Here is an 11,579-nt window from a genome sequence, read left to right as displayed (position 1 = left end):
AACTAGCCTACCTGGTTAAATAAAGGTGTTCTCAACTAGCCTACCTGGTTAAATAAAGGTGTTCTCAACTAGCCTACCTGGTTAAATAAAGGTGTTCTCAACTAGCCTACCTGGTTAAATAAAGGTGTTCTCAACTAGCCTACCTGGTTAAATAAAGGTGTTCTCAACTAGCCTACCTGGTTAAATAAAGGTGTTCTCAACTAGCCTACCTGGTTAAATAAAGGTGTTCTCAACTAGCCTACCTGGTTAAATAAAGGTGTTCTCAACTAGCCTACCTGGTTAAATAAAGGTGTTCTCAACTAGCCTACCTGGTTAAATAAAGGTGTTCTCAACTAGCCTACCTGGTTAAATAAAGGTGTTCTCAACTAGCCTACCTGGTTAAATAAAGGTGTTCTCAACTAGCCTACCTGGTTAAATAAAGGTGTTCTCAACTAGCCTACCTGGTTAAATAAAGGTGTTCTCAACTGGCCTACCTGGTTAAATAAAGGTGAAATAAAAAAATACAATGAGTGAGAAAGTTAGAGGCCTTTCCTCTACAGTGTCCAGTATGTTCAGTCTGTGTTTGAGAGGACACACACACACTGGACACACACACACACACACTGGACACACACACACACTGGACACAAACACAGTCAGCATATAACTTTGTCCAAGTGGTGGTAAGAATGTTTGTCTTAACTATCCTGATAAGTCAAACATGTCTGATATGAACACTGACATAAACCCTCGACATACTTGAGTTTCTCCAGTCTGCTGTGTGGATCCTCCAATCCAGCAGAGAGCAGATCCACTCCTGAATCCTTCAGGTCATTGGTACTTATATCCAGCTCTCTCAGGTGTGAAGGGTTTGACCTCAGAGCTGAGACCAGAGAAGCACAGCCTTCCTCTGTGACTAGACAGCCTGACAGCCTACAAAGAGTCAAATCATATTAAAATCACACTGATATTCTTTGGTGGTGAAAATAGTGGCAGTATATTTTTTCAACATATTCAGATATATCAGTGTCCTGAAACCTTCCATATCTATTCGTAAAATACTGTATCATCATAAAAAATGACAAATGATCAAAGTATTGCCTGCAGATAGAAACATGTATAGTACAAATATTATAGTAGACTGACCAGACCAGTTTAAAAAGCAGTATCAGTCAGAAGACAGACAGGAATCAGATTTAGATTGTATTGAGTATACAGTCCACACCATATCTATTTAGACAGTGAGGTATCAGATTTAGATTGTATTGAGTATACAGTCCACACCATATCTATTTAGACAGTGAGGTATCAGATTTAGATTGTATTGAGTATACAGTCCACACCATATCTATTTAGACAGTGAGGTATCAGATTTAGATTGTATTGAGTATACAGTCCACACCATATCTATTTAGACAGTGAGGTATCAGATTTAGATTGTATTGAGTATACAGTCCACACCATATATATTTTGACAGTGAAGCTAACATTTTAAATGTGACTCTATACTCCAACATTTTGGATTTCAGATCAAATGTTTCATATGAGGTGACAGTATATAATGTCAACTTTTATTTGAGGGTATTTTAATACATATCTGTTTCACCATTTAGAAATAAAAGAACTTTATGTATCTAGTCCCCCCATTTGAAGGAGTCATAAGTATTCTGACCAATTCACTTATAGTGTATTAAAGTAGTCAAAAGTTTAGTATTTGGTCCCATATTCTTTAAATACAATGACTATATCAGCCTGTGACCGCCATGATTGAGAACGATCATGAATGAATCATGAATAATAATGAGTGAGAAAGTTACAGAGGCAACAACAAAACATACTAACCTCTCACCATTACCAATAACAGAGGCTACAACAAAACATACTAACCTCTCACCATTACCAATAACAGAGACTACAACAAAACATGCTAACCTCTCACCATTACCAATAACAGAGACTACAACAAAACATGCTAACCTCTCACCATTACCAATAACAGAGGCTACAACAAAACATGCTAACCTCTCACCATTACCAATAACAGAGGGTACAACAAAACATGCTAACCTCTCACCATTACCAATAACAGAGGCTACAACAAAACATGCTAACCTCTCACCATTACCAATAACAGAGACTACAACAAAACATGCTAACCTCTCACCATTACCAATAACAGAGGCTACAACAGAACATGCTAACCTCTCACCATTACCAATAACAGAGGCTACAACAAATCATGCTAACCTCTCACCATTACCAATGACAGAGACTACCACAAAACATGCTAACCTCTCACCATTACCAAATGCCATGTGGGAGACTCTCCAAACATAGGAAGAAGGTAGTCTGGTCAGATGAGACTAAAATTGAGCTTGAAGGCCATCAAGGAAAACGCTATGTATGGCGCAAACCCAACACCTCTCATCATCCCCACAGTGAAGCATGGAGGTGGCAGCATCATGCTGTGGGGATGTTTTTCATCAGCAGGGACTGGGAAACTGGTTAGAATTGAAGGAATGATGGATGGCGCTAAATACAGGGAAAGTCTTGAGGGAAACCTGTTTCAGTCTTCCAGAGATTTGACACTGCTAAAGAAACACTCTAGTGGGAAAAATGTAAATGTCTTGTAATGGTCAAGTCAAAGCACAGACCTCAATCCAATTGAGAATCTGTGGAATGACTTACAGATTGTGGTACACCAGTGGAACCCATCCAACTTGAAGGAGCTGGAGCAGTTTAGCCTTGAAAAATGGTCAAACATCCCAGTGGCTAAATGTGACAAGCTTATAGAGACATACCCCAAGAGACTTGCAGCTGTAATTGCTGCAAAAGGTGGATCTACAAAGTATTGACTTTGGCGGGGTGAATAGTTATGCAACAGGTGGATCTACAAAGTATTGACTTTGGCGGGGTGAAGAGTTATGCAACAGGTGGATCTACAAAGTATTGACTTTGGGGGGGTGAAGAGTTATGCAACAGGTGGATCTACAAAGTATTGACTTTGGGGGGGTGAAGAGTTATGCAACAGGTGGATCTACAAAGTATTGACTTTGGGGGGGTGAAGAGTTATGCAACAGGTGGATCTACAAAGTATTGACTTTGGGGGGGTGAAGAGTTATGCAACAGGTGGATCTACAAAGTATTGACTTTGGGGGGGTGAAGAGTTATGCAACAGGTGGATCTACAAAGTATTGACTTTGGGGGGTGAAGAGTTATGCAACAGGTGGATCTACAAAGTATTGACTTTGGGGGGTGAAGAGTTATGCAACAGGTGGATCTACAAAGTATTGACTTTGGGGGGGTGAAGAGTTATGCAACAGGTGGATCTACAAAGTATTGACTTTGGGGGGTGAAGAGTTATGCAACAGGTGGATCTACAAAGTATTGACTTTGGGGGGTGAAGAGTTATGCAACAGGTGGATCTACAAAGTATTGACTTTGGGGGGGTGAAGAGTTATGCAACAGGTGGATCTACAAAGTATTGACTTTGGGGGGTGAAGAGTTATGCAACAGGTGGATCTACAAAGTATTGACTTTGGGGGGTGAAGAGTTATGCAACAGGTGGATCTACAAAGTATTGACTTTGGGGGGGTGAAGAGTTATGCAACAGGTGGATCTACAAAGTATTGACTTTGGGGGTGAATAATTATGTATGTTATGCACACAAGTGTTCTTTTCTTTTTTATCTATTGTTTAACAATAAATAATAATTTGCATCTTCAAAGTGGTAGGCATGTTGTGTAAATCAACTGATACAAACCACCAAAACATCTATTTTAAATACAGGTTTTTAGGCAACAAAATGCCAAGGGGGGTGAAAACTTTTACAAGCCACATAAATATGTATGTGAAAGGTGACATTCTGTACTGTCATCTAATATGAAACATTATATCTCAAATCCAAAATGCTGGAGCAAAGCACCAAATGTAAAACTGTAAGCTTCACTGTCCAAATACATATGGTGTGGACTATCTGTGTCTGGTAAACACATGTGGATCTGGTGAACAGTTATCACTTGTTGACCAACTACAGGAATACTGACCTCAGAGTCTCCAGTTTACAGTGGGGATTCCCCAGTCCATCAGAGAGCAGCTCCACTCCTAAATCCTTCAGGTCATTGTTACTCAGATCCAGCTCTCTCAGGTGTGAGGGGTTTGACTCCAGAGCTGAGACCAGAGAAGCACAGCCTTCCTCTGTGACTCCACAGCCTGACAGCCTGCAAAGAGTCAAATCATGACTTCACAAACACACTGTTCATTTAACACCAGTAGTGTGGAAGGACAATGGCAGATGCATTTGGTTTATTCTCCCAAACAACATACAGATTCATCTTCCGTCTCCTAGAATTGTATGGTCATAGTGTTCTACTAATGTGAACATCAATGCATTGATTCATTATGTTTTTCAATATAATATTATATACATATTATAATAAATATTTTTCTCTAAACTGAATATTTCTTCCTGATGATTAGTTATTATATGTCATTTTATTTACTCACAGAACAACTCTGGAGGCTTTGACCACTGGCAGCAGCCTCAGAAGACCTTCCTCTGATCTGGAGTATTTCTTCAGGTCAAACACATCCAGCTCCTTTTCTGAAGTCAGCAACACAAAGACCAGAGCTGACCACTGTGAAGGTGACAGTTTGGCTTCTGAGAGACTTCCTGAGCTCAGGTAGCTTTGGATCTCCTCCACTAGAGAATGGTCATTCAGCTCATTCAGACAGTGGAACAGATTAATGCACCTCTCTGGAGAGAGATCCTCCCTGATCTTCTTCTTGATGTACTTGACTGTTTCTTCATGACCCTGTGAGTTGCTTCTTGTCTTTGTCAGTAGACTTAGTAAGTGCTTCTGATTGGACTCCAGTGAGAGGCCCAGAAGGAAGCGGAGGAAAAGGTCCAGGTTTCCTGTCTCACTTTGTAAGGCTTTATCCACAGCACTCCTGTAGACAGTAAATTCAGGATTGTCATTGAACAGCAGAGAAAATATACTGGACTTTGTTTGCAGTTTGTCTATTACATTCTCTTTGTTGTTGATGAGTGAAAGAAACACATATACAGCAGCCAGAAACTCCTGAATGCTCAGATGAACAAAGCAGTACACCTTGTCCTGGTACAGCCCACATTCCTCTTTAAAGAGCTGTGTGCACAATCCTGAGTACACTGAGGCTTCATTGACATCAACGCCAGCCTCCTTCAGGTCTTCTTCATAGAAAATCAGATTGCCCTTCACAAGCTGTTGAAAAGCCAGTTTTCCCAGTGACAGAATGCTCTCTTTATTCCAGTGTGGACCTGTCTCTTCTTTCCCAAGATACTTTTCATTCTTCTGTTTGGTATGAAACACCACAAGGTGTGTGTACATCTCAGTCAGAGTCTTGGGCATCTCTTCTCTCTTGTGTTTCAGCATGTGTTCAAGGACTGTTGCAGAAATCCAACAGAAGACTGGAATGTGGCACATGATGTGAAGGCTCCTTGATGTCTTTATGTGTGAGATGATTCTGCTGGCCATGTCCTCATCCCTGAATCTCTTCCTGAAGTACTCCTCCTTCTGTGGGTCATTGAACCCTCGTACCTCTGTTACCTGGTCAACACACCATGAAGGGATCTTATTGGCTGCTGCAGGTCGGGTAGTTATCCAAATGAGAGCAGAGGGAAGCAGATTTCCCTTGATGAGATTTGTCAGCAGAACATCCACTGAGGTTGACTCTGTGACGTCCCAACAGATCTTGTTCTTCTGGAAGTCTAGGGGCAGTCGGCACTCATCCAGACCATCAAAGATGAACAGAACTTTGTACTTGTTGTAGATGGAGATTCCTGATTGTTTGGTTTCCATTGAGAAGTGATTGAGAAGTTCAATGAAAGTGTGTTTGTCCTCTTTCATCAAATTCAGCTCCCTAAAAGGGAATGAAAATACAAATTGGACATCCTGATTTGCTTTTCCTTCAGCCCAGTCCAGAATGAACTTCTGCACAGAGACTGTTTTTCCAATGCCAGCGACTCCCTTTGTCAGCACAGTTCTGATAAGTTTGTCTTGTCCAGTTAAGGGTTTGAAGATGTCGTTACATTTGATTGCAGTCTCTGGTCTTGCTTGTTTCCTGGTTGTTGTCTCAATCTGTCTCAGCTCATGTTCATTATTGACCTCTCCTGTTCCACCCTCTGTGATGTAGAGCTCTGTGTAGATCTTATTGAGAAGTGTTGGGTTTCCTTGTTGAGCGATCCCCTCAAATACACATTGAAACTTCTTCTTTAGATTAGATTTGAGTTCACGTTGGCAAATCACAGCGAGCTCATCTGAATCTAGAAATAACACAGAGGATATTAATATTACTGTTTTAATGCCTACAGTATTGTAGGACTGTTTTAAAGTTGAACATTATAATAATTTATTATCTTAACGGACTGTATAAATGTGTAAATGATTTCATAATGCATTACAGACTGGTGTGACTGATTATATTATTATTGGTATTATTGATGGTATTATTTATGTTCTCTCTCTCTCTAAATTATCAACACAACACATCCCTGCTGCTACTTGATGAGGTCACTTGGTGTTGTGTTAAGGCTGCTACAATATCATTGAGTTACACAGCTACTTTAGCTGTACTTTAACTACAGCTTTTAAATGTTATAAAACAGCATTCAACATGAGGCAGACAGATCTTACATTTCTCCAGTGTGTCAGCAAGCTCCTTCTGGTTCATTTTCCTCAGGACGTGCAGTGTGATCTTCAGAGCCCCCTCTCTGGCACTGCTCTCCTGCTGCTCATCTTTAGGGTCCACCACTTCCTTATCCTGCTTCTGACTCTCAAAGCCTTGTGGGAGTTCTGGACTAAGAATCCTCTTGAACATCTTCATCTCGTTCTTCACAAATGTCATAATTTTCTCTTCAAGCAACTGAAATAAATAAAGTAAATAAGTTAAGCAAGAGAATAAATGCTTTTCTCATTAACACATTAATGAATGATTGACAGATCAACTTTACTTGAGGTAAACAAAAACAAATGTACATAACAGGACCACATACACTGAATATGGAGGCCAGGTCTGTTTGATGACTCTGGGAAGACTGACGACTGAGAATCTCTGACTCTGATCTCTCCTGTTGGTTTCTGTGGACAAAACATGAGATTACATCTCCTCATACAGGGAGTACACACACACACACACACACACACACACACACATACACACACACACACACACACGGAGGGAATGTTGTGTTTGTTTAATATTGTTTTAGGACTATGAAAATTGAAAAAGGATGAGCCTATGGATTATGAAAAACAACCAAAATAAATGGGAAAGTGGGAAAGGAGAAATGACTAGAGACAGTGTTGTTTAACTCACTGACCATGACCCATGCGTTCTTCTTACCTTTGTTCAGTAGAAAAGTCTCCCTCTCTAAAGTATAGAGGAGGTTCCATAGACCGGTTACTCTTCATGGACACACAGCTGGGAACAGGGGAGGCTGGTCTCTCCTGCTGGATTGGTCTTCAACACAACAGAGACAAACATTACATCTCTCATCTACTCTGAGCTCAGATGGGGAAACATGAGAAGAGTTTCACAAATAGAACTGACTTCCAGACGTTAGTTAACGCGCGCGAGCAGTGTGTCATTTTTAATGACGAAATTAATTTAGCGTCGCGAGCGTTGTAGTCAGTCTGTCAGCCCCGCTAAAAGGCTGGTGTCGTTACTCTGCCTTCTCCGGGGGATGTTGAGGTACATTTACTAACCGGGAGGGTTGAATGATGTAATTTATTGGAGGGCTGGAAGACGCACTCTCGAGGTTGTTTACTCACAATATCAGATATTAAGATGATTTTTATAATGAATGTATACTGAGGTTGAGGTTCTGACTAGTGATTATTTACCCGGGGTTCAATACCTGCTATTGAGGCGCCCTGAAAATAATATTCAAAAGTTCGGTCCTTGGACACAGAGGGGTTAAACACTAAAGTTACCGTCCATCTGGTGAAGAGAGGAGAACCGGACAGAGGTAGCCAGCATCCGTTAACGAGAGAGGGAGAAGCCTCACCGGGATTTAACAGGTGGAACAAACAACCGGGGAGCTCCATCGGTCCACAAGAAATGCAGACAGCCGGTGATGATGTAGTGGTAGCTATGGTAACTAGGATGCTGCTGGTAGAGTAGCTAGCTAGCTTACCGAGCTGTACCGACTAGCTAGGATAACTAGGATGCTGCTGGTAGAGTAGCTAGCTAGCTTACCGAGCTGTACCAACTAGCTAGGATAACTAGGATGCTGCTGGTAGAGTAGCTAGCTAGCTTACCGAGCTGTACCGACTAGCTAGGATAACTAGGATGCTGCTGGTAGAGTAGCTAGCTAGCTTACCGAGCTGTACCGACTAGCTAGGATAACTAGGATGCTGCTGGTAGAGTAGCTAGCTAGATTACCGAGCTGTACCGAATAGCTTGGTTAGTTAGCAGGTCGTTCTGTCCCTCTTCTCGATGATGAATCCGGTGAATCACAAAATGAAACAAGGATAGAGAGTGAAAAGGATCTTGCTACACTCACACTGTCCCTGACCGTAAAGAAAAAAGCAAATTGAACAGTAAACTTCGGTGTTTCAACAGTGTAACAAACTCCGTCGTTATTCCCCAAGATCACCTCAGTCCACTCTGCGCGTAACCATACGATCTCCTTGGCGCCACACCGAACGGGGACGCGGACAGTTCTGTACGGGGACGCGGACAGTTCTGTACGGGGACGCGGACAGTTCTGTACGGGGACGCGGACGCGGACAGTTCCAGAACGCGGACATGATCAGTGCAACACAATCAACTAAACCCAGTCTTTACAGTGGGTTACATTGATAATACTCATTTTTTATTATTATGTAAAACAAACATTCTGTTTTTTTTTATAACAATATGTTGAGATCTGGGTCCATATCGCCAAAGTGTCTCAGAGTAGAAAATTGGTCGTATAAGTGCTGAGAATAAAGACAGTTTACACTGATGGGTATAAATTAAAGCTATGCATGAAGTCTCTCGTCCCACCTAGTCGGCAGATATTTAGGACACCTCGTGAGCTGTCCTAAGTAGTTAAGAGTTAACATCAGGTGTCCTAAGTAGTTAAGAGTTAACAGCAGGTGTCCTAAGTAGTTAAGAGTTAACAGCAGGTGTCCTAAGTAGTTAAGAGTTAACAGCAGGTGTCTTGATAATACTATAGAATAATTCAGTTAGTCAGTGGTTCCTGAGCCACATGTAATTGCTTTGTAGTAGTTTATAATAATGTTTTATATTTCTATATGATCAATCCATTAATAATATAGACCAACATGCAACAGTATGTCTTGTGCTTTTGGCACTGATTTATGTATAATAATTATGTATAACAAGTGATACCATGTTTGTCTGCATAGCATTTTGTCTTCATTTTAGCAGATTAATTCATGCTTATTTCTGAAGATTAACTCAGGTTTTCACCCAGCGGCTAAGGAGTTGGAGCTGTGGAGGGAGTATGACCTATGGCTGAAAGGTGGCTGGTTCGAATCCCGGGCCGGGTGCTGGAAGAAATGGGTGTACTTGTTCTGACCACTGGAGGGCTGCTGGGTTCCCATCCTCAAAACAGGAACCTTTTGGTTATCAGAACTCTACAGGTTCACTGAACCCAAAAATATATAGACCTTTTAGTGATTCCATATTTTAATTAATAAACATTCCATATTTAATTATCTACATCATGTTATTTCAAGTTCTCCCTTTAAAGCACAACATCATGTTGTTATTTAATTATCTACATCATGTTGTTATTTAATTATCTACATCATGTTATTTCAAGTTCTCCCTTTGGAGCACAACATCATGTTGTTATTTAATTATCTCCATCATGTTAGTTCTCCCTTTGGAGCACAACATCATGTTGTTATTTAATTATCTACATCATGTTATTTCTCCCTTTGGAGCACAACATCATGTTGTTATTTAATTATCTCCATCATGTTATTTCAAGTTCTCCCTTTGGAGCACAACATCATGTTGTTATTTAATTATCTCCATCATGTTATTTCAAGTTCTCCCTTTGGAGCACAACATCATGTTGTTATTTAATTATCTACATCATGTTATTTCTCCCTTTGGAGCACAACATCATGTTGTTATTTAATTATCTCCATCATGTTATTTCTCCCTTTGGAGCACAACATCATGTTGTTATTTAATTATCTCCATCATGTTATTTCAAGTTCTCCCTTTGGAGCACAACATCATGTTGTTATTTAATTATCTCCATCATGTTAGTTCTCCCTTTGGAGCACAACATCATGTTGTTATTTAATTATCTCCATCATGTTAGTTCTCCCTTTGGAGCACAACATCATGTTGTTATTTAATTATCTCCATCATGTTAGTTCTCCCTTTGGAGCACAACATCATGTTGTTATTTAATTATCTCCATCATGTTATTTCTCCCTTTGGAGCACAACATCATGTTGTTATTTAATTATCTCCATCATGTTAGTTCTCCCTTTGGAGCACAACATCATGTTGTTATTTAATTATCTACATCATGTTAGTTCTCCCTTTGGAGCACAACATCATGTTGTTATTTAATTATCTCCATCATGTTATTTCAAGTTTTCCCTTTGGAGCACAACATCATGTTGTTATTTAATTATCTCCATCATGTTATTTCAAGTTCTCCCTTTGGAGCACAACATCACATTGTTAAATAATAATCCTAAATTGTGCATGGATATAAATTGGGCATTTGAAGGCGTCTAGGGCGTAATATGTGTTAGATGAATATGAACATTGTCTGCAATGTTGTAGGAAACATTATTGGCAAGGGACTTGATACCTACTATGCCAAAGATATTTAGAGTTGTTAAACGGGTGTGAAGAGTGTTGATGTAATGGTTATATTGTCAAAATTCTGCTGGTAACAACCATCACAATTGGTAAAAAAAAATATTTAAGAGTAGGCAAAGTGGTCGTGTCATGTGAAAATTCTATCAAATGTCTAACATTGCAACGAGTACAGTCAGGGTGCCGTGGAACCCCTGCAGTACCTCCACAGACCCCGGATTGAGAACCCCTGCAGTACCTCCACAGACCCCGGATTGAGAACCCCTGCAGTACCTCCACAGACCCCGGATTGAGAACCCCTGCAGTACCTCCACAGACCCCGGATTGAGAACCCTGCAGTACCTCCACAGACCCCGGATTGAGAACCCCTGATTTAGCAGATGCTCTTATCCAGAACGCTTTACAGTAAGTGCATTAATCTTAAGATAGCTATTTATTTTGGAAATAAACTTAATAAATTCTTCATAAAATTGTCATCTTACCTCTTAGCTTTGGTGTCATGTCCCCCAGAGAGATGCATTTTAGAGACAGGGCCCCCCTCCTCTCTCTCCCCAGAGAGACTCATTTTAGAGCACTGACCCCTATAAACAGAGATCCAACATGTTGGTTGTGGTTAACACAGTGACAACTAAACAGAGATCCAACATGTTGGTTGTGGTTAACACAGTGACAACTAAACAGAGATCCAACATGTTGGTTGTGGTTAACACAGTGACAACTAAACAGAGATACAACATGTTGGTTGTGGTTAACACAGTGAC

The 11,579-nt window shown here is 40.5% G+C and overlaps 1 protein-coding gene across 1 annotated transcript in view; it reads right to left on the bottom strand.

The window, feature by feature from the left end:
* Positions 1 to 662: 662 nt before the first annotated feature.
* LOC110518489 (NLR family CARD domain-containing protein 3-like) overlaps positions 663 to 11,579 on the bottom strand; it is a 95,561-nt gene continuing 84,644 nt past the window's right edge. The window contains exons 2-8 of the mRNA XM_036942478.1: positions 11,301 to 11,399; positions 7,363 to 7,479; positions 7,013 to 7,097; positions 6,654 to 6,882; positions 4,486 to 6,283; positions 4,026 to 4,199; positions 663 to 912 (exon numbers count right to left, since the gene is read on the bottom strand). Coding sequence (XP_036798373.1) covers positions 678 to 912; positions 4,026 to 4,199; positions 4,486 to 6,283; positions 6,654 to 6,882; positions 7,013 to 7,097; positions 7,363 to 7,479; positions 11,301 to 11,383 — 2,721 coding nt within the window. The 5' untranslated portion in view covers positions 11,384 to 11,399 and the 3' untranslated portion in view covers positions 663 to 677. The remainder of the gene's footprint in view (positions 913 to 4,025; positions 4,200 to 4,485; positions 6,284 to 6,653; positions 6,883 to 7,012; positions 7,098 to 7,362; positions 7,480 to 11,300; positions 11,400 to 11,579) is intronic.

The sequence above is a fragment of the Oncorhynchus mykiss genome, chromosome 13 (genome assembly GCF_013265735.2).
Source record: "Oncorhynchus mykiss isolate Arlee chromosome 13, USDA_OmykA_1.1, whole genome shotgun sequence".
Taxonomy (NCBI): Eukaryota; Metazoa; Chordata; class Actinopteri; order Salmoniformes; family Salmonidae; genus Oncorhynchus; species Oncorhynchus mykiss.
This window is presented reverse-complemented; position numbering and strand designations above follow the sequence as displayed.